We start from the raw sequence: 24178 nt of genomic DNA on the forward strand, positions 1-24178 counted from the left end.
AAACAATATTATGGTCCAATCACCTCACTTTTGTAATCATGAACAGAATCAACAACCTGCAGTGTCAATAATATATTTCGCTAATTAATCGACCAGATTAGTAAAGAAGATTATTTTTCAAAAACTTTTTTTTTATTAATGGCAATGGCATTAGAATGAATTAATGATGTTACCTGATTTGCATTATCGGCAAGTAAGTGAATGTAGAGCTTCAGCGAGAATAACTCGACAAGCTTTAGGGAAAGAAGAAGAAAATTGCACCTTACAGCTGTTGTGACGGCTCTCTGGCTATATATTAGGAATAATGGAATTTAAAGTGTGTAAATTCTATATATATATATATATAAATACTAGTTGTCGTCGTCGTCCATTCTATTGTATATCATAGACAAAGGACATTGGTGAGCTATTCTTTCGCTCTTTTTACTACACCAACCAACAAATCATTTTTTATGAGATCGAATCGTATGGTTTAGAAAAATAAACCATACATACCATAATCATATCCTTTAAATTGTCTAATCATTGAACTTCTACCCGAGACATGTTGTAACTATATATTGTGTCGCAGAAGTATCACATTCACAAATACACATACGTATAAGAGATAACTAACTCCCTGTCAGAGTAGCAAGTTTCTCATCTAGCCCAAAAATGCAGAGCTGGCAGCCAAAAGGAAAAAGGTACACCCCAATTTAAGAGGCGAACCTAAATTTGCTATGCTACATACAGTTACTACTGCTCCATGTTAGAGCATTATCTTTTATAAACTACAAAGTATAGCAATACATCCACCCAATCTGGAATTAACAGAGTAGTGCACATCCTTCCTTCACCTCATAGGAGAGAGGCTAGTTAGCACTTTCTTGGTGAGTGGATCCCATTATAATTAATCATTAATGATGAACTCGAAATCGACCTTCTTTCCTGGTTCGCAACTGCCTATCTGATTCTTCGCTTCCACCTGACCTTCCAGAACTCACTGCCCGATCATTCCGAGTAACAATTTTTATGGGGTGCGCTTCTGTATTGAAAACCCACTCATCAAGGGAGATAACTGATGATGGAGAGAAAAGAAGATACAGATATTTAAGAGTCTCCGCAAGAAAGAAGCTTTGCATCATATTGTCTTTGACACCAGTGTTTACCTGGGGAAAACCGGCAAAAATGTGTTAAAACAATGATATCACCCTAATGATTGCAAGCACAAAACCCTGAGTTCAAGAGGTTCTCAATGACTTTTGATTGCTGACCATGAAGTCACTTCGTCGTGATATAAGTTGGCAATTGTACATGCTAAAGTTAGTTGCAACAATTTAATAACATCCTCAGAAACTAAACACCTTGTATGTCCAAAACCCTCCACTTCATTTTTATCTGCACAGTTTCCTTCATAACTGGAAAAAAAAACATTGATCTACAAGGAATGGGGTCAAGTTCTAGCTGTGCCTGGACAAATTTAGCTTCAAATAGGAGAGGATGCAACGAAAATACTGAGATCATCTATGAAATATAGTAGCTTTGAATTTGAGCTTCAAGTGGGAGAAGATAAAGATCAGAGGCAGCAAGAAAACAAAACGGAGTTCTAATGTTGCTCTTTGCTCATAATTTTACAATTGTGGATGGTGGACTGGCAAACATAGACCTTTTCAATAAATCAAATTTGAGTTGCTCAATAAATCAAATTTGAAGCCTGCATGTGATTAAAGTACAGTAGAAGTCGGATAATTTGTAAAAAAAAAAAAAAAGACCAAGTTCAGAGGCGAGCTGGTGTTTACAAAAGAATAGAATCAACTAGGTGCACCAGGTTTCTATCAAAGAATACAACATAGCCAATAATCCCACAAGTGGGTTCACTATCAAAAGATAGCATAAAAAACCACATGCACGTATGTTCATCTCAATCATCAATATTAAAATCCAATAGAAATAATGTATTTAATGAGGGGAGACAAGTTTTTGCAGAGAACACGAGAAATAGCAGCAGTTTCTTAATGTCCAGAAACAGAATAAAAAATGCACCTAAAAGAATTGAGTTTGAGCTTACATCTTTAAGTCCAACATATCCAGACTCTACCCTTGAGTTCTTTTCAAATGCTTGAAATATGTTCCAACCCCACTCTTGGTATGTCTTGTTTCCTGTTAAACGCCAGAGGTAAAACAGTGACTCAACTGTCTCTGGCCTTAATATGTTCCATGATGTGCCCACACTCATATCCTGAAGATTATTAAACAGGATGAACAATTGAAGTAATAACTTATCAGTTATCACCATTAGCAAACAACAAAAACAAATATCATCCTGAACTAAAACTGAAAACACTGACTTGGCCGTCATTAAAAAAATAGTTCTCTCCTGCCAATTTTGTAGGTGTTGACTGGTAAAAGTTATAGCAAGTCCAAGCAAGCTGCAAGAGAACATTAGGATATTCAGCTAAATAGAAAGGAATACTAGAACTTTCTGGCCAAAGGAAACAGCACTGCAGTCATTAAAAGCTCCTATATAGATTGAGCCCACCGATACTCTGGGCATTCCTATGATGTGAAAGGCAAGTTATATCATAGAAAGCAAGCACACTTAAGAGTCACTAACGTTTTGATCTTATCACGTACTTACCCTTCAGCATCCCCAGCTAAATATAACAGTCAATGGAAGTGAACATCCGGTGGTATGTGAGCATTGCCCAGAGCCCACCATAGCTAATGCTCAAAGTTGAACTAAAACGTAAAGCTTTATCAACAGAGATCACCTCTCAAATCAATTAATCAATTACTAAACCTCAAACACAAACTAGTTCTTTTGAGAACGTTAACTTGTATATTACTACAAAAGAAATAAACAGCAGTAGGGCCGTGCCAAGCCATATTTACAAGAAATCAAACCCAAACTAGTAAGAGTTGACTATGTGAATCCTCTGTATCCATTCCAATGATAAATAGGGTTCACTAAACCTAGATGTGCTCTAGGTGATGCTCTGTAAGTTAACAATACCTCCTCAGCCAGTGATAAGAACTTCTGAGCCTCATCAGGGCTATAACCAGATGATCCTAAAGCTAACATTCCAGGAGCAAAGCATGCAAGTTCATCCATCTGCACAAAATCCAACGGGTAAATAGAAGTATAAAACAGAGTCAAGAACTTAACACATCTCAGTCTCCCCAAATATATGCAAAAGCATGTACATCACCTTGTCATTTACAGAACTTCCCATCTTCTCACCAAGATACGCAAAAGACGAAGGGGTCGTCCTCCGGACCAAGCTTTGAAGACCTTTCATTGATGTCTCCCACATTTTCCTGTTTGCAGAATTAGTGGAAGAATCATATTGAGGAACACAGAGGAATGAAAACTTTGTAGAAGAAATATAAGAAAGTTAAACAAAATCATATGAACCAGTATCAAATAATAAAATAAAATCATTTCATATTTCAAAACATATCAAGTTCTCAGAAAGGCTGAATTTTTTTTAATAAAGGACTCAGAAAGGCTGAATTTTTTTTAATAAAGGACTCAGAAAGGCTAATATGCATCAAACATTATTCTTTTCCGCATCAGAGGTCCCCCTTTGTTCAAGCTAAGCATTTATGATAGCACAATCTTCTCACTATAACCAATTTCATCTTCTGCATCCCAGCACCAGAAAAAGATAGGATAAAGGAAAGACCAACCACCTAAAAACAAATTTCAGTAGTAACTAGTACTCAAAGCTCTTCACATTAGACACTTCAAGTTCAAACTCCCGTGAAATTTACTTAAAACTTCCAATCAAACGAAGAGTCTAAGCAGCATAACAAAGTTTAATACCTCAGCTGCCTCACTTTGACTACTGTAATGTGCTTGGGAAGGAACTCAATAAAATGTTTTTGAAGCTTGCAACCAATAAATAAATACATGTGAAAAAAAAGTATAAATCTGTGAAAGATCAAAACATTAAATGTAAAGCATCAAGATAAATTTTTTAAGCACTGTTACAATAGGTGAAGCCAAGCTCTTCAAGCGGTAGCTTTGACATCAAGTGAAAAGATCAGTTTTAGGAGAGTGATACAAAACTCGTACTCCCTCCGTTTCAATTTGGTTGTTTGGTTTTGACTTGGCATGATATTGAAGAAAGTAAAGAAGACTTTTTGAATCTTGTGGTGTTAAACTAAAGATATGTAGCATATATCAAAATGTTCATTAATCTTGTGGTCTTTAAGCATTCTTTTTTTCTTTCTGGAAATTGGTAACTTAAAGAGGCATTCTTTTCAGAGCGGACTAAAAAGGAAAGTAAGACAAACAAATTGAAAAGAAGGGAGCGGTAACTTTAATAACTAAAGTTATAATGATACGTATTTTGAGGCCATTGCTGGATAAAACATTCTAATCCCCGGTTATCCAATGTGCTTCCATCTTAATCTTGTAGAGCGATAGAAAAAACATTAATCATTTATTCAGGTCTGACTGAAATATCATCAAAAGTCACTGCTAGCTTCAATTTAGATGTATTTGCTGCTGTACTCAAGTACGATATCATGTAATCACAACAATTATGTGGACTACTTGGAGAGAGAAATAAGAGAACTTTAATATAGAGAAGGACTATGTACATGAAAGGAAAAGCTTTATATCCCTGATTTCCTTTTGGTGCACCCATGAGATCCCTGTATGTAAAGAAACTGGATGCCGTTTCATATCTTTTTGTAAGATTTTCTACTATTTGGTATACTCCTGGTATGCAGATGTTTAATGCCATTGTATTATAAAATTTTATTGCTTGATCAACAAAAAAGAAAAAGAAACCGTGCATTCACAGAGATATCATATTTCATTTCTTTCAGTTTTAAATCCTAGCTACAAATTTTCTTGGGTTTCTTGCTCTTGGCTTTCCTACTTGAAAATCTTAAATGCTCCAAATATGTTAACATTGTCACAGAATATTTTATGCATTTGCACAACGCATGATCAAAGATTTGATTTCAAACTGATGCTAAGTATTGAAACAGTAATATATGCACTTACACCTACAGGAACCATGAAGTGAAATACCGAATGCACTGAATTGAAAGCTTTAAAAGAACAACAATATATGAAGTGAAAATAGAGAGAAGTAAACTTAAGCTGCTTACCTATAATGACTCACAGCAGCAGTTCTGTTTCCTTGTATCCAGACCTTGAGTAAATATTCATAAAAGCTGAAACAAAAAATTATTATATTAACTTTTTTATGAAAAGAAAACATGGAGGATCTAAATGTCACTTCACAAATGTATAACGAAGGTTCTCCCCCATTTTATTTTTTTATTTTGGGGAGAAATACTCCTAATCAATCAGGTTTTCACTGGGATCATTCTGAAATGGACAAACAAAGGTCATTTTACCTGTCACCCATAGCTCCAAATGTTATAGTTGAGTATGATGTTGTGCCTTTATGTGGATTAATGTATATCGGAAGCAAACCATCATCTGGAAAAGTTCTGTTAAGTTCTAAGATGACATTCTCCACCTGAAACAGGAATATACACCTTTCATCACTGTTGATTATATAATTATATAATAAAGTGTGCTTCCTAACAGCTTAAGTTGTTAGATGATATGGTCACACAATTCAATATTGTACCATAACAGGGGGAGATCTAAGATTGAATCTCGCCGTCACCCATTAGAAAAAAGAAATGCAACAGCTTGGACTATAAAAAAAAAGAGCCAAGCCGGCACATGAAGGGTAATGTTGAGAATATAATTAAATAATAACAGTGTGCTCTTTCTAAAAGCTTTTAGATGAGATGGTCACACAATTCAACAATCACCAAGAGGAGACTGTCCAACAATCTGTAGCTTAATCAGTTAACGTGGTAGCAATTTTCTATCATAGTTCTTTGAGAACATGAATTAATTTGTATTTTAAGAAATTCTCTCAAGCATACCTTTTGTTGATATTTTCGGTCTCCTGTCCTCTGTGAAAGAGCAATAAACTCAAGCTGCTCAGTACCAGAATCTGCCAGGATACTATCACCCTGAGAGCAAAGAGCGAAATAATTTCAAAAAAAAAAAAAAACTCACAAACCACCCTCTGGAAAAATACATGTTTCTGCAACTATAAGCAACATGTGACATCTCACTATAAGATAAGTCAATGTGCTTCGCACAAAGGGCAAGAATAAAGTTCTTAAAGAAAGAGGAGAGGTGAATGCAGGGAGAGAGTGGGAATACGAAGAGAAGCATACTAAATGTTCTTTGAGCATATTACAAGGGAACTACAAGAGATTCCTTCGTTCAGGCATCTCCCAATAGATAGATACTTTTCTCCTATGACGGGTTCCTTCCATGATCTTCACAGAACATAAGAATCCGGAAAACCAAATCTTGTAACTTGTCATACAGTAATAATCACGCCCACCCTCAAATCTATTTTTGGGAATAACTAATCCCTCAATCTTCTTGCCATAAGATATTGTCGTAATATCACAAGGGGAATGTAGGAGCAATATATTAAAAGTTAAAAAACTTACCCCTGTCCACCCAGGGTTATGTGGATTCCCATGAGCCAAGTTGATAATGTTGTAAGGGATGCCAGATTCGGTATTCCATGCAGGCAACAATCTGTCAGCAATGTCTTGAGCCTTATCAAGGAAAAGTTTATCACCAGATAGATCATACGTACTAAGAAGCCCACCTACAACCCTGAGTGGTTGAAAAACATAATTAACCAACCGAGACTCATAGTTCCATATTATTGGAACTGTGAAAGGATAAGGACAACTAATTAAAAACTCATAGTAAACCTTATAAAGCAACCTTATGGTTGTCTCAAAAACACTTGCATCATAGTTCTTGTTGAAATCCAAGGAGTTTGCAACCCATCTGTCATCAGAAAGTTATTAGCCACTGTTAGCCACATGGAATAGTTCAACACAACATAACCAGTGTGTTACGTGGAATAACTCATTGGAAACAATTTATAAATGGAAGTTTATATACCTTACATACTCCTAATATGCAAGACAATTCAAGAAATTATAGCAAGTACGCTTAAGGAAAATGGAAGTGATGAACTCTTCAAGATTTGGCAAAGGTCAAGATGCAAGGCATCAAATTCATAAATAAAAGGAAAAGCAAGCAAAACGAGGGAAAGGGGATGGAACAAGAAGGTAAATGGAAAATTGAGAACTCTTGATCAATTACAGATGCATTTAACTTTAAAATAGAGACGACATACAGTACCTTGCTTTTGACAATTTTCAATATATTTTAGTTCAACATTAACAATTTTCACGTATTTGGTGAATGCCAAAACACCAAATAAAACCTGCTTTTTAATTATTAATTAGGCCCTTCTAAGAAAAAAACAAAACGCGACGCCTTTGTCGCCTTGCCTCACCGCATCGCAACTCGCCTTTTGTCGCCTTCTTTATCTTGCCTTGCCTTGCCAGGAATAGGCGACAAGGCCTCGCCTTGCCTTGCCTCTCACCAAAGGTGATAAGGTGCTCGCCCTTCACAACACAGTTCTGGTCTGATGATAAAACAAGGACTACAAGTAATAGAGAGAAAATTATCCTGCTTGTATGTACAGCGGGGCGGTCGCAGTAGAAGATGATACCATTTTGGACAAGTAACTGATAGTCACAATTGTACAACCAAGAACAATGAAAAAATTACAATATTCTTAAATGAGGTGATACTGGTTCCTAGCTATATAGGAAAAGAAAGATGATTCTAGAGGAGACATGAGAACAAACTCACTTTCTAGCTCTCTGAAACTGCTCATCCAAGCCCATAATATATAGTGTGTCAAGAGAATCTATCAAGGTTGCTCCAAGACCACCAAAACTGTCAACACCATTCTTTGTTTGCGGCTGGCATTAAATATTTTCAGCATGTTAATTAAGTACTTTTACACAAGTGCAGTAAAGAAGTAGTGTAAGAAGTACGAAGCACATAGCAGAAACTAACTGCAGAATCAAGGCAAGTTTCCACTCCTAAATATATTCAATTACGAACAAAATAATAAGGATATGTCCAACAGATCTCACGCAATCATTTCCTTTCTGATTTTCAATAAATTATAGTTCATGATCAAGAAGAGAAAAAGGGAGACTAAACTATGATTGCATACAAGGTGATACTATTTCCTTCCATAGGTAAATATTTTTTTTGGTTAAATCATATCACCAAAGAAATTGCTGATTATGCAAATTACAAAAGTCAGTTGCATCTTAGACTTCAAAGGAAGTAAGAGAGGTATCTATTTTCATATACATATAGTTCTTTTACGAACAATAATTCATACACATATAGTTCTAAACAAAAGTAGCAGCAAAGCCAGGTAGAAAAAAATGTTTATCAATGTTCAAGTCTATCTTTTCATGAACAGCTAGATGACTTTATCGATAACAGACAGGTGCAGCATATCTTGTTACCTTTGTCAAAAAAAAAAAAAACAGACAGATAGGTGCAGCATAAAGCAGACCTCTTTTGAGAGATATAACTTCACAGTTGAGTGAGAAGTATGTGGGAAGAAAAATGGGTGATATTTGATTGCTTTATTTTGGGACCAGATGCATGGGCAGCATGAGGGGTATGTACTTTGGGACCTCACATTCAAGAGAAATCTACAAACCAGAGATGGAAGAGTATCAAAGGTTGCCGGAGCTACTTTACATTCAAATCAGGTTCAACCTTTTTTACTCATGAAGGTGGGCATTTGAGAAGCAATGGTATGTTCATGGTCAAATCTCTCCATCAGAGCTTGCTTCTGAAAAAGGAGACACTTTCCACATCTTTCAGTTTGGATTCATGGGGCGCCTAGAAAGGTGTTTTTCTTAATACAGATTGCAGTAAGGAGCTGATTCTAACAGCCAAAATTTGAGGAAGACAAATATCACTTGTGTTTGTTGGTGTTATATGTGCAAGTGATCAGGTGAAGAAGTTGATCATCTCTAGGTGCATTGTGAAGTCGCATTGAACTTGTGGAGGGTGGTCTTGAACTTATTGGTGTGCAATGGGTTATGTCAAGTATTGTTAGAAATGTGCTACACAGTTGGGCTGGAAGACGTAGACGTAGAAGACAAAAGGCATGGAATATTTCTCCACTAGACCTCATATAGGTCGTACGGAGAGAGAAATATGAGAGCTTTTGAGGGAATCAAAAATGATTTTGCACAGTTAAAGAATAGCCTTTTTTACTCTGACTGCTTTTTGGTGTACCCTATCTTTCCTACTTGTATAGAGGATTGGGTGGTTTCTCTACTTTTGGTATACCTGTTGTAAAGTCGGTACCTCTTATGGTACGGGGATCTGGAGAGATATAAGGAAACTGTGGGAAATATTCGTTAGTGATGCCTCACTTATGGTGGGAAATGGGGAACATATTCAGTTTTGGAAAGATATTTGGCTAGGAGACACTCCTCTAGTGAATGTTTTTCCAAACATTATCCAGATTGCATCTCATCCAGACTCAACCATCTTGCCGTACAGGGAAGACAATGTGTGGAATCTGATCCTAAGGAGAAATCTTAATGACTGGGAGTTGGAAGAGGTTTTTAGCCTTATGGCCACCATTCAGACTTGTGCAATCAACAGTCAACGCAGGGACAAACTTATCTGGAGACATAGCAGGGACGGATCCTACTCAGTTAAAGCATGCTACCTTCAACAAAGCTCCAAGAAGACCTTAATTGTTCAATAGCCATGGAAATTAATCTGGAGAACTAAGTTGCCACCTAAAGTTATTTGTTTCAGTTGGATTACTCTAAAAGACTCTTGCTTGACTCAGGATAATATCATGAGGAGGAAATTCCAAATAGTCAACAGATGTTACATGTGCTTGTGCAACTCAGAATCTATTAATCACTTGTTCCTTCATTGCACAGTTGCAACAGGCCTATGGAACATGTTCTTCTCACTTTCTGGACTCACTTGGGTCATGCCAAGATCATTGAGAAAGGCCTTTGTGTGTTGGAGTTCTTGGAAAGTTGGGAAGTCCATCAAGCGGATCTGGTCTTTGGTTCCAAGCCTGTATTTTGTGGTGCTTATGGACGGAGAGGAACAAAAGATGTTTTGATGGCACCCAACTCCCATCTCTACCGTTAAAGCAAGATGTTTGATTACTCTTTTTGGCTGGGTTAATCTCTCTCCTGTACTTAGTGTCGATTCTTACCTAGAATTTATCAGCTCCATAGATCTCTGCTGTTAGCTGTTTACATAGCTTTTTTGGCCTTTTTGGGAGCTGATATTTCTTTCTTTTGTAATCTGTGCATCTGCTTGATGCTTTGTTAATGACATTCTTCTTACTTCATCAAAAAAAAAAAAAGGTATACCTGTTGTATGCAGAAATTTTTCTGCCCACTATAAATAACAGTATTAAACTTGCCAAAAAAAAATTGTTAATAAGTAAAGGTCATTTTGGTAAGTTCTACATACTCATATTGCGTGTAAAAAGTCTTCCCTGATTTCATAAATTTTGTGCCCAGCAGTCGCACAAAATGGGATGGAATGAGAAAAAACATAATAGATACAAAAAACTAAATCTGTATGATAGTAGGAACGTTAGAGAATCGCTACTGTTAGAAAGTCTCAAATTATCAAAGGTTAGAGAATCGCTACTGTTAGGAAGTGTAAGGAGCCCAAATAGAGCAAAGCATATCATGATAATTCATATATTTAAGGTGTAGTTGTGCTTTCGTAAGCTAACCTACAGAACATTGTAATTGAAAAACAAGGAGTCACACAATTATCTAGTCAACAAAAGGTATAGCACTTTGGAAGCTCACATAACATTAAAAGAAGAAGTAATGAAAAATGTGAGAAATATAAGAAAAGAATATTGAATTGTTGTTGTATTTACATTATTACATTGAGACCCTATTTATAAACACTAGAATATAATCCTTCACCAAGTAGGATACTATTTACTGTTCCCATTTCTATCTGTACTCATATTCTAAATATGATTGTATAAAGCTATCCCTATTCTAATAGGATTGTATAAACATATTCATGTTCTAACAATCTCCCTCAAGCTAGTGCATACAATTCATGTACCTAGCTTGTTACAAATGTAATTAAATACGAGGACCGATGAGAGGCTTGGTGAGATCTCTGCAAGTTGATCAGTCGACTTCACAAAATTAACAGTCAATCTCAATGTGCTTAATCTTCTCATGAATTTGATGCATAATGCCGATAAAATACAGAGTGATAAAATTGTAGTATTGAACTTCCCAAACCAAACTAGCAAAGACTATTTCAGACCATAGCGTGACTCACATAATCGACAAACAAGGCTACTAAACTCCCCCCCCCAAGCAACAAGGTGCTCAAAACATATTATAAAGTATATGGATCATGATGAAATCAGTAGACGAGTTGATATTAGACAAGAAAGTCACTAAAAAATTGGCCAAAACATGCTCATAAGCCGGAGTACTGGATTTGATAGCTAAAATTTGTCACAATCTAAGAAATAAAATTATATGAGTAGGGTCGGAACAATGTCACGACCCAACTAGAAAATACAAATTATCTAGGATAGTTTGAATTGACGGAACGACCCTATTGAAAAAGAGAAATAATATGGGTAGTAGGGTTGTGTATTGGCCGGTTCGGTTCGATTTTGAAGTTTATCGGGTTCGCTTATTGGTTATCAGTTTGTAAAGATACTAAACCGTTATAGAACCATTAAGATGTTGGCTTATCAATTATTGGTTTATCAATTTTTTATAGTTATCGATTTAACCGTTAAAATTTGACACAAAAGAAAATACATTAAAAATCACTTAGAAACAAGGTGACAAATCAAATAAATATGCACTTGAATTCACAAGTTACGTCTTGCTCAAAAGCAAACACTTTTATATTGTAGAATAATCAAGTGTTTGAGAAAATCAAAAATAAAAATAGGACATTAAACTCTAAGTCGAGGACTATATACACAAAATGGTATAAATATAATTATTTAATTTACTATCAGGTTATCGGTTAACCTGTTAAGAAAAAACTTTAACCCGTTAAGAACCGATAACCCAATAACATAAAAGATCAAAACCGTTATCAAAACCACTAAACAAATAACCCAATACTATAAACAAATAACTTTTTTATCGGTTCGGCTTATCGGTTTAAGTTCGGTTTTGAACAGCCCTAATGGGTAGGGTAGGAATGATGGCACGACCCTACTGAAAAAGAAAAATTATACAGGTAGTGTTGGAATAATGGAACAACCCTACCAAAACAAATTTGAGGAGTCACCGAAGACAAATGGAACTATGCAAATCAAATCTGAGAAGTCACTGAAAATACACATGATACTATGCAACTCAGATATGGGAAAATAGTTTGGAAAAATCCAGGATACTACACAAATTAAATATGAAAAGTAGTCCAAAGAGATGCATGGTGCTACGCAAATCAAATATGCAAAAAAAGGTAGTCATCGGTGCTACACAAATTATATATGAAAAAGTAGTCACCGAAAAGATGGCACAGTGCTACCCAAACCATATATGAAAAAATAGTCACCGAAAAGATCCCACGGTGCTACACAAGTTAAATATGAAAAAGTAGTCAGTCGAATGATGGGCGATGCTACACAAATTAAATATGAAAAAGTAGTCGCCGAAATGATGGCACGGTGCTACACAAATTAGATATAAGAAAGTAGTCACTGAAATAATGGCACGGTGCTGCACAAATTAGATATGAGAAAATAGTCACATGAAAGATAACAATGACCCAACTTTTGCTAACATAATTGTTAGCCAGACGGGCGGCATATATAAGTAAGTAATAGCCGCTCGCCGGCAGTGGAAGCTCTTTGATTTTCTATCAAGATCGTAGAGGCTTTGATACCATGTGAGAAATATAAGAAAAGAATATCATTGAATTGTTGTTGTGACTACACTATTACATTAAGGCCCTATTTATAGACATTAGAATACAATCCTTTAACAAGTAGGATATTATAGACTATTTACTATTTCTATTTCTATTTGAATTCCTATTCCTATTGGACCTATTCTAAATATGATTGTATAAACTTATTCCTATTCTAATAGAATTGTATAAACGTATTCATGTTCTAGCAGAAAACATCAATCAATAGCTATAGTGTTTAAGAATTTCCTTTTTTAGACTGGCACATAGGGAGAGCATAGTGCAACGGCTACCTTTTTTTACGCCTCCAATGATCTGATAATGAAATCACAATATGCAACAAAACAAAGGCAACATTAACAACTTAAAAAATAACTTATTAGAAGTGACATCCAAACCTGTAGTTCATCATGGCCCCATGCATATTTTTCGTAAGAGCTCCAAGCATGAAGCATAGCATCTTTTACTCTCTCTCTTCGCTGAGCATCGAGGATATTATCTGGTGAGTCCATATTCTTCACCGCCTGACCACCTTCACCACTATATTTCTTTTTTGAAATTGATATGTCTCCACCATTCTTCAATTCTTCCAGCTAAAAAGTATCCAGAATAAATACAAACAAGTTGAGTGTATAAAATTAAAAGCATGAAGGCTTCACTGCAAATAATAGAAGATAGACTGAGAAGCAAGTATACATGAAAATAACACTGGCATAACTGGCTATATTTTTGATATTGAGATGTAACTAGTTATCTTCGGTCTTTGTATTTCTTTTTCCAGAAAATGTAAACCGAACCATTAAACTTTTAGACAAAACAAGAAGCAGAAGAAAAGAAGTACATTGCACATAGATATTTTTGTAAAGTTGCATTGAACACAGACACACATATGTGTGTTATGTGTGAGTGTTATTCTGGAACATCATTTTAAGTCGTTGGTGTTGGTAGTCTTAAGTCTTCTTGCATACTGCTCCAGTGCTCCTCAAAGCCAAAGAGAAAGCCACTCCCCATTCGTCTAGACCGTTTTTCCACCCAATGTCATACTTCCCTTTTAATGCCAAGGGAATAGCAAAAAAGGCACAGATTTGTGAAGCACCTTAGGAAAGTTGCAATAGCTCGACTCAAACTCACATCCATCATATCTTGCTTGGTCAGTACCTCATCTACAAATCTTTTCATCCTGCTTAGAGCTCAGTGAATGTATCACCTTCTTTAGACTAATTTACTTGATTTGCTTTTCTGTTTTTTTTTAATAACGATTTGCTTTTCTGTTTTCTGGATCCTAACTCTATTTTTTCTGCTTTTGTTCATTTCCTATAATATCTAAACTTGGTGGGATGGTCCTAAGCTTTAGTCACAATGTTTTAAGTTCCAAGCCAATTCAGAGGTAGTACAACGACCATAATATCTAAACTTGGTGGGATGGTCCTAAGCTTTAGTGACAATGTTTTAAATTCCAAGCCAATTCAGAGGTAGTACAACGATCATCTTCACTAAGCCAACCAAATTAAGTGGGGCACTGGAAGTACAGCTCTGAACGAACTTAATCAAATTGAGGAATTAAGTTCAGTGAAAAGGTGGTAGACGGACACTCTTCACTAAGCAAACCAAATTCAGACTTCATAACCAAACTGGTCATATAAATTCCTCTAGGCATTCATATTTTCCTACATTAACACAGATGTTAAATCTATCACGAAAGTTTATCCGACTATTCCATTATAAGTAGTTAAACCAGATTCTCAACCACGTTCAATTTGAAGAAGGAAGCACAGGAGGTAGCTCGTGTAATTGCAGCTTGTATTGGCATGTATTAACAGACGCTGTATGATACCAATTCCCAACAAGGCATGAAGAAGGAAGGCAGCCACAAAAGAACCAAAATAGTAGGCTGATTATTTAACTTTAAAATTCCACAGCTACAGAAAACTCAGCTAAAAAAGATAAAACTACTTACCAGATTCCGCAAGTGTATCACTTCTTCATTCAACTTAGAGATCTCTTCCTGAAAAAGAAAAAAAAGGTTCTGGTCACTTCACCGAAAGAATTATTTTCAGAATGTTCAAGAAAAAGCGTAGACATATTGTGACTCATATCCTGACAGCTGCTCACTTGGGCCCCCAACAGAGTGGGAGTGGGAAAATGGCAATCAAGAGAACTTCTTAAATATCCAGGCAATAAGTCGACCAATACAACAGAATGGCGGTAGAGGCTAACTTCTTCTTTGGTTCCTTTTAGCAGATTTTTAAAGTAATAAAAGATTAACATTCAGAGAGGTTAAAACAAGCAAATAAAGAAGAATGGGAAAGGGTTGAAAAAAAAAAATAGGCCCACTGAACTCATCTCCAGCAGCTCATTTAGAAACTTGAAATTGCCTAGATCACATTTATCCAACACTGATCTTCAATAATCAGCGAAGATCTCTATTTCTGTTTTCCAAGGAATGTGAAAACTAATCAAATCAGAAGAAACAATGTGTGCCTCTAAACTCTGGCAACTTAACATCCAGAGTACATGAAAATGAGAAACCTAGTGATGAGTTCCCTTTTAACCACCAACTCAATCAAAGCATCAACAGAATCTGAAAGACAGACACATGAGGGAGTTGCTAAAGACTTGTGATACCTGCTGCGTCTTTTCCGTATTAACAACAAGAAGCAATCACAATCTCAATCTCAGGAATCCCAAATAGGGAGGGGGAAAGGGAAAATAAAAACGTAAAACAGATAAAAGAATATGTCAACGTAATAGATGTTTTGATGGGGACATCGACTCCCATTCATTGCTAATGGTGAATTTTAAACCGCATAATATAATTCTTAGCATGGATGCCAAAATCTGCAATTACATAATTTTATCATAACTAACTAAAGATGGGTTATTTAGAGATTGTTGAACCAAAATTAAAGATGATTGAAAAAATTAAAACTAAGAGGAACCTCGTGATCACGGAGTAAAGTTTGTCGATCCCAAAAGAAGAAGGTTGCAAAAACGAAAACAATGAAGAGCAAGGCAAGGCGCTTAGGTCGTTTCAAATAGTAAGCCGGATTTATGTAACGCCATACAGTGGAAGACGATCTACTCCTCGCCATTCCACAGTGCAGATCGAATCGAATCGATTGGGTTTTGGGGAGGGAAAAGACGAACCAACAACAAGACCGAGTCAGTCACTGGACTTGTACGGAATAATAAATATGAACACCAAAACTCTCACCTAATCACTACAAAGATTATCCAAACAAAGCCTCTTTAACAACTTACGCTCTTTTGGTACAAAGACATCATATACTCAAACAATATTTAGCCGAGATTTAAATTTTATCTATTATATTTTGTATTTATTTGCTTAGAGTTATATTATGATATTATTTCATTATAATACATAAAATTTATATAAAAACAAATTGATACAGCTCATACCACTAGTTTTGAAAATAAACTATTGACTCGTTTGGCATGGACGGAGCTAATAAGCTTGCATAATGGGTTTTGTCTATTAATAAATTTATTAAATATGCATAATTATTAAATTTAAAATTCAATTATTATCATTTAAAAATAATTGACACCTTCAAAAATTTCTAACATCGTCTTTGACATTTGATGATTAATCAAACTTAGTGCTCAAAAATCGTACTTTCATAAAAAAAAAAATTAGAAGTGTATTATTGAAATATTTTATTAGAAATTATGGTGTTCATGAGTTCATTTAAATATATTAATAAAATATGGTGATAAATTTTACGGAGCTAGTTACGTATTAGGTATAATTAATTTGTCTATTATTACTCCATTTGTATACCTGTGGCTAGTGGTTTACATAGATTGAATTGGTTTGGGCTTTTAAAATATTAAATTAAATTATTTTTGTTAAAAAATTTAAATTTATAAACTAAATTAAAGTTATATAACTCAATCTTTTTTCAAATACCAAGGACCATTTGTGTTGAATTTTTTAATTTCTAAATCAAACCTCAATTTTTTTGATTTTTTTTCCGATAAAGTATTCATATAGACATATAACTAACTTGTGTTTTGAACTTTTTGTTTAGTTCAATCAACATATAACTTTATAACTCACTCTTACGAAATTAATACAAAATATAAGATGAGAGATGAAGCTAAAATATTCAACAAAAAATAATAATAAATTATATAAAATAAATATTGTAAATTGATAAGTCATAATAAGAATGATAATAATTTAAAAGTATTGAATCATGCTAAATAAGTATTAATTACAAGATTAAACATTAAATAAAAATTAAAACTTGATTATGTATTTTAAATGTCCAAAGTAATAAAAAATTATAGAACAAATATTCAACATTATTGTTATTCTTAGTATTGACTTAACTTGTTTTGTTAGCATTAGTGTTGATTTGATTTTGAATTAAGCTTTATTAAAATTTATAATATCTATGGACTATAGTCAAATGTATAATCAATTTTTTTTTAATTTAATTTGACTTAAATCATTTGTTATTTATTTAATTCACTTAAACAAACTCGTACTATTTGAACACATATACCCTCTTGAATTTACTTTACGAACACGTGGCATAAAAAATTGAAATACACACCTTTTTGAGCGTGTGAAATTAATATATTAAGTATTAACGTTTTCCTTTTCTTTTTATTTTTTTAAAAATAACAATCTTTTTCTCTTTCAATAGGGTCCGGTCCGGCTGCCACCATTTTTTTTTACAAATGTACTATTAATTTTTTAGATGTAGAATCAACTCCTAATTATTTTTGGCCAAAAAGAACGGAGATTGCCGAAAAATAGAGATCTTCATATATGTCTTTTTTATCGAAAAAAAACCAATTTACATTTCTTTGCCTAAAAAATGAAGATCATTACAAATATTTTCAAAAAAGCACTATCGATTTAAATGGAAATAAAAAAGAAGGCATAGAGAAACAAAAATAGTAAATTCATACTTACAATACGTATCCCATTTTTCTATATTGAGAAGTAACAATGGTGGAAGGAAAACTATTTGGTCCAGAGAAGAAAGGGAGAGGTTGGGGTGCGGGGAGGGGTGTACACTTTATTTATTTTTAAGTTGAAATTCTTTTATTTTAGATTTAAATTTATTTATATTTAAAATTTATTTTTATAAGTTAAAATGTCATATGTCTTTATTTGATTTGTTATTTCAATTACATACACTTTAAAAAAATATTTGATAAGTATTTATTTTTTAAGATTTGAATGTCAAAGAATTGACATAATTTAAACTATTAAACAACTTTGACTTAATTATCGACTAGCTTTGGCATAGGTTTTTAGTTTCCAAAGAAAGACCCGTATAGAATGCTTATGAGACTTTTCGATTTAATAGTAATAAAGAATTTTCAATTGAATAAGTTTAATTTTGGGAGCAGATGAAGTAATTACAGTTGAAAATTGAAATTAGAAAAAAAATAAACTAGTATAAATTTAATTGGTTAATGCTCGCAAATTCCATATTCATGTATTTTGAATTGTCTACTTAGAAGTGTAAACTAAATCTCTTATTTCTTTCCTAGTCACTTTCAAGTTTCAACAAACAAAGAAAAATGAGAAGAATAACAAAGAAACAAAACTTGCATTAATTTACACAATAACATTTCTATATTAGGCAGAAAAAACTATGAGCTCATAACAACTTTAGTTTAGTTCTCCACATCTCTCCAATGACCTTCCTTGGTGATGGATCATCTGGTCCTTTGTCTCTTTGTCCTGATGTGAAGTACAACCACCCGTTCCAGAATCCAACAAGTGTTGTTTTTACACGGTAAGGAAGTTTGCCTAAAACTTTCCATGTCTGCATTGGATCAAAAACCACAAGGTAGTAAAGAATCAACAAGACAAAAACAACTATCTTATATTACCTCCACTTTTGACCAGACAAAATTATAATAGGGCAAAGAAATGTGGAATTGGAAGCCACATTCAGGCATATCTTTGATGAGCAAGTCTATCATGAGGAAAGAAAGGGCTAAAGGATGAATTTTTACTGCTGCACCACATTTTGAACAGTTGCCCTCCAAATAGACCCCTATAGAAGACTGGTGGGGTAGCTACTAACAAGATCCTTATAACACACTCTAGATCCTTTGTGTACCTTTTCTGAAGAGTGAACCATAAGTTGAATTGAAAGGATAAGCCTAAGCAAATCATTCAGTTTGATGAATCTACTAAGCTAAAAACTGATGGAAGCGCCAGGTTACAAGTCAGCACTAAATCTAAGAAAAAGTGAACACTATTAGTTTGTTGAAGATAAGAAACAATACCTGTGTATCGAATTGAAATTGGAGGATTTCTCCAACAAGGGTCATCTTTTTGGTATTTGGGTGCTTCTCAGTAGTTCCTCCAACAATCACAAGAGACCTATTGACAATAGCCCAAGCAAACTCTATATGGGAATCTGGCTTTGGCATGGGAGTTAACACTTTCCATGTCATATCGTCATCTAACATGTAAACATCATCATATACGACCTGTAAAGTCAGGCTTCATAGTCATATTAAGCCAAAACTACATTAAAGTAAAACATACACATTCTCGACCCCTACATCAGCTCCAATTCTCAGTATGTTGGGAGTATGGAACTTAATCTGCTTTTATTTTTTGAGAAAGGCAACATTCGTATGTATTGACAAAAACCAGTACTTGTGTTGTACTGGAAACCATAATAATAACTTATCAGCGAAACAGGATATCTGAATCAAATTCTAAATAGAGCCAAGGATCTCAATAATTGACTCAGTGTCCTCTAAGAACATCTCTTTACACCAAAAATAAAAAAGTTTGATACAGTTCAATTTGATCTTCTGAAGATCACAACTTTTGCTACAGTTCAACTTTTGAACTTAATCTGCTTTTATCAATCCCCAAAAATTCTTCCAGTTTTCATCTATTGGCTAATACTGTTTTTCAATTTGCAAAGGGATCTGGATAGTAGAGAACAAAGATGAGAATGATTATATCAACTAGAAATCAATAATATCCCTCAAATGTATAGCAGACCAAAGAACCAACTAGCCAAGAATGTCTTCTTTATTTCAGTAAAAGTTTTCCCAATAAGGCAAAAATGACCTTCCATTTGGCAAATTTCATCTAATGGTACAACTTGTTGACACCCAAAATGAGAAAAACATGCTCGCCAAATTTTTTTCACACAAAAAAAATCAAATCCCATAAAAGGAGTTATCAATGTCCAAAGCTTAATTGAAACACAAAGTTTTAAAATTCAATAACCAATACGTTTTACAGATTGGTTGAAGAGGAACAAGAGATACTTTGAAGGTCAAGAAAAAAATTTCTTTTTTTATAAAAATAAGATGCCTACAGAACTAATAGTTTTGGTGTACATATAAAATAAGTCTCAGTATTTTGATTTTCAGGAAATTTTGGGGATATAACTGGAACAGCAATGCTGTGTTCCTTGTTTATATTTTTATAGTACATCCTTGGTAATTTCTTAATGAAATATTCTTAACTCATACAAAACAGCCAAGTCACAGTTCAATTACCTCATTTCTACGTGAGCATTTGAAAATAGGTGATCCAGGTTTAGCCATAAAATCACCCTCTTGACCACCAAAGACATAAAGTCGGTCATCAAACACAACACAGGCCCTGCGTGAAAGTTCAAGCAAGATCCAGTTACTTCTACATCTCCATGTGAGAAATAAAAAATCCTATTCCTATTCCTCTTCTAACAGACCCCAGCACAGATAATTTTCCCCTCCTCTGCCTTAACGATTTGTAGACATCTATTCCTGCTCAAAGCACAAAAAGGGTATCTCACAAGCATCTAACAATAACCAGGCAAGAGCAGCTAGATACACGAAAGAGTTCTCCAGAATACCAGACTATTTTATAGTTTTATACCAATTCCAATAAAGAAGCATCATTCAGTTAAAACTGAAAGCATAAGCTGGAGAACAAAAACAACACAAACTATCAACATCACAATGGGCACAATATCTCCCTCAATATATCCCATGTTATCCCACAAGTAACTGCACTCTTGTGGATTTCAAATCAACTAAGCAGAGAAACCATCACTTAACTGCCAAAGTTCTCATCACCTTACAAAGATAAAAGATTACTATAGTAGGAAAAACTCATTCTCATTGTTGATTTTGAGCTCCTAGAACCCAGTTACTATTCATTAGATGCTCTATGCTGAAAAACTATATTATCCAAAGTATTGTTTTTTTCAGGTGTAACATTCATTCTCTCTAAGAAGAACCCTTCACAGTGCACATCGGGATTTCCCTTTCCCTCCTTTTCCTTCTGAGGGCACCATAAGTAATCGACTGCATATATTATATTATGCTTAAGATAATATTTGCATGAAATCGGCCAAATACCTGTGAGGTCCACCACGAGGAATAGGTATCTCAGCCCGCCACTCCGTTTCTAAAGCTTTTCCATCTTTAACAGCAATACTCCAATGCTCTAATCCTGGGGTATGCCGATTCTCTTTGCTCCCACCCATGACATGAAGCCTGCCTCTCCAGAGCTGTGTTGCAGGCGCATACCTGAGAATCAAGCTCATTAACAGGATATTACAATTTTACAATAAAACTTAAAACGTATTACAGTAGTCCTATCTAGTCAAATATCTCAAAATAAATATAGTATGTTCAGTCAATGAAGTAGCAGAAACTCCACTGTGACTTAGAATTCAAACTTAATTGAAGCTTTGGAAAGATGTAGAAAAATAAGGACTTTGAGGAGCCAGGCGAATAGTTTCTTTCCACTGTGCGTTGTCAAGCAAAAGTAGTGGTAATAAGAAGAATAGCTGTTTACAGAAATCAAATATAATGTAGGCAAACGCTAGTTTCTGCTCTTACATATGAAGAATTTTCTGAACAAAGTTATAATCTTAGATTCATACAGAATTTAGCATAGTAGCAGCAATTAGTACCAAGTCTTCCAAAAGAAATGGTTTAAAGTAGGAATGGCCCAGTTTGATGATTCTTGCAGACAGCAACCAAGTTGATAGAGAAGATACTATTTACGGATTGGGATAAGTAGAAAACAACAATCCAGTGTGGTACCTTGGGAGTGGTAAAGGAGGCAAGTCCTGCCATTGCTTGGTTTTGGTGTCAAGAACAAAATTGCGGGCAGTAGGACCCCGGCACTGGGGACCGTATTGTCCAGTAACCACATAAATGTATCTCCCATCAGTTACCATACCCAAGTGTGAATGAGCCATTTCTTTGGGCATATCAAATGTTCCTCCCCATGAGTTGGCGGTGAAATTGTAAATATCGACATGCGAGTGAACCTGATAGAAAATGAAAAAATTTATTTAAAAAAAAAAAAAAAGGAGGGATGGAGAAAGAAATAACGTACATGATCAATGGTTCCATAACCAGCAAAGACGAAAAGAAGGTCGTTGATCTGTAGTGCAGCGCCGTCAAGACGAGGTACAGGTGATGGTGCCATCTTCTCCCAGTTCAGTAGCGGGGCAGGCAAATCGGCAAAGGTAGCCGATAAAATCCTGGCATCTCCTCCTTTTTTGTTAGATATGGGTAGCGTGTTATTAGGAAAGAAGAGAAGATTGGATGATGGTGGGAGTGGCCAATTGAAGGAGGAGGAAGAAGCCCAGAGCAGATCTACAAGAAGAAAGGTTCCCAAGAGAGCCACACAAAGAAAGACCAGCTTGGTGGTGCTGCTACTAGTTGCCTTCCCTATTCTCATCTCATTGCCCACCCCAGATCTCACCAAATCTCCTCTACTTCATTATTAATAATTTGGTTATAGGATGACAAAAATCTTAAATCCATATATATTTTTTTTTGGTTTCGCAGTGCCCCTTTTGTCTTCTTTTTTTTGACCCTAAGGCAAAAGGTACCGTAAAAAAATGATTCACACTTTTCTAATATACTAGTTTCAGAAATATCACAAATATTTTATATAAATTTTGTTTCGTAAATGACATATTTTCTCCACTTCAAATTTATTGGTATTTACTAAAAAAATCATTATTTTTACAATTGAAAGTTCATATATCATCCTAATAAAAAAAACGCAAATCCTTAATTATAAAATTGACTAAAAGTGCATAAATGGTTAATTTATGTACTAATATGATGATTTACTATTCAATATTTAGTTTATTAAATAATTTATAACATTGAAATTTAATGTAGGAATAGAATTGTAATCTAACTTTTCCCTAACATATATACACACAATGATGTAATATTATATTCTTAGTTTACTTAATTAATTGTTAATTATGTTTTCTTTTTCTTTTTTATGTGAATGGTTAATAAGAAGCTGGTATTATTGAAATTGTTGAAAGACTAAAAGATTGCAATTTATTAAGCTCCTAAATCTTGTAACTCTTTATTTTTCTACTTTTTGATAATTAAAATTCAAGTTTCATAATGTTCTTTTTTGGCATAGACAAGATAAAGATAAAGACTTAGACTCAACAATTTTAAGATCCAATATGGATAAAACTATCACTGCTACATGAAATTAGATCCTTCATAATACTCTTCTCTCGAACTAATTAGAGAGTGATATAATAATTATAACTCATGAAGGTTATTTAAAAAACAATTTCACAAATGAGCTGAAATCAACATATTTATTTTGATTCCTACTTCACGCGAGTATTGAAATATTATTATTAGATAAAATGAGAGAAATTAGCGAAGTCATAACATTCTTGCAATTAACACAACTTCCAAATCTTCTTCAAATCAGAAACATCAAACATCTTAATAGAATAATACTCAAACGTAACTAACTAAATAAAAACAATAGGAAAAAAAGAGGTATCAGCTTAAATCTTGAACAAACAGACACACACTTTTCATTTATTCATGCCAATAACATTTTTAACTATATCTACCGGCCCTTGTATGGAACCCTTTAATTGACACATTAAAGATAAATAATGAAAAAGAAGAAAAGGACATGTGGTATTGAAACTGCAGAGGAAAATTTCAATGAATTTACCATACTTCACTAAAGTGACTATTTATAAAATTCTATAACTATAGTTGGAAGTTGAAAAACCTTACAAACATTGAATTAATTTAGTAACATGAAAAGTTATTTTAAAGTATTGAAAATGCTGAAATAAATGACAATTGAAAGCATATTAATTCACCTCTTTGTATGCCGAAATACTTAATTGATTTTTATTAAAATTTAAATATGCCATGTATGTGGACATTATGGTGTAGTATTGAATATGATGATTTTCTTCATTAATGATAGAATATTTAATTAATATTTTTATAATAATTTTATTTAGTGTAGGATAAAATAGTAATACAATTTTTAAATTTTGAGCTTCATGC

General features: G+C 34.2%; 2 protein-coding genes across 4 annotated transcripts; both read right to left on the reverse strand.

Annotated features, from left to right (window-relative positions):
- Positions 1–302: 302 nt before the first annotated feature.
- Positions 303–16551, reverse strand: LOC101264908 (mannosyl-oligosaccharide 1,2-alpha-mannosidase MNS1-like). 3 transcript variants are annotated; one of them, XM_004235458.4, is made up of 14 exons: positions 15790–16551; positions 14808–14855; positions 13249–13443; positions 7721–7833; positions 6776–6841; positions 6490–6661; positions 5905–5994; positions 5359–5483; positions 5107–5172; positions 3189–3297; positions 2993–3091; positions 2328–2408; positions 2048–2218; positions 303–1148 (listed from the first exon to the last, which is right to left on the reverse strand). In XM_004235458.4, the coding sequence occupies exons 1-14, from the start codon at positions 15940–15942 to the stop codon at positions 897–899; spliced, it is 1740 nt and encodes a 579-aa protein (XP_004235506.1). In that variant the 5' UTR covers positions 15943–16551; the 3' UTR covers positions 303–896. The 3 variants fall into 3 exon arrangements, with proteins under 3 accessions (XP_004235506.1, XP_069151773.1, XP_010318438.1); XM_069295672.1 differs by having other exon boundaries at positions 16112–16214; XM_010320136.4 differs by having other exon boundaries at positions 16065–16214.
- Positions 16552–18269: 1718 nt separating this feature from the next.
- On the reverse strand, positions 18270–22714 carry LOC101264607 (kelch repeat-containing protein At3g27220). Its single transcript, XM_004235457.5, has 6 exons — positions 22212–22714; positions 21914–22143; positions 21221–21391; positions 20375–20480; positions 19133–19339; positions 18270–18663 (listed from the first exon to the last, which is right to left on the reverse strand). Exons 1-6 carry the CDS (start codon positions 22557–22559, stop codon positions 18496–18498), a joined length of 1230 nt encoding a protein of 409 aa, XP_004235505.1. The 5' UTR covers positions 22560–22714; the 3' UTR covers positions 18270–18495.
- Between the last annotated feature and the right edge of the window lie 1464 nt (positions 22715–24178).

This window comes from Solanum lycopersicum, chromosome 3, assembly GCF_036512215.1.
Source record: "Solanum lycopersicum chromosome 3, SLM_r2.1".
NCBI lineage: Eukaryota > Viridiplantae > Streptophyta > Magnoliopsida > Solanales > Solanaceae > Solanum > Solanum lycopersicum.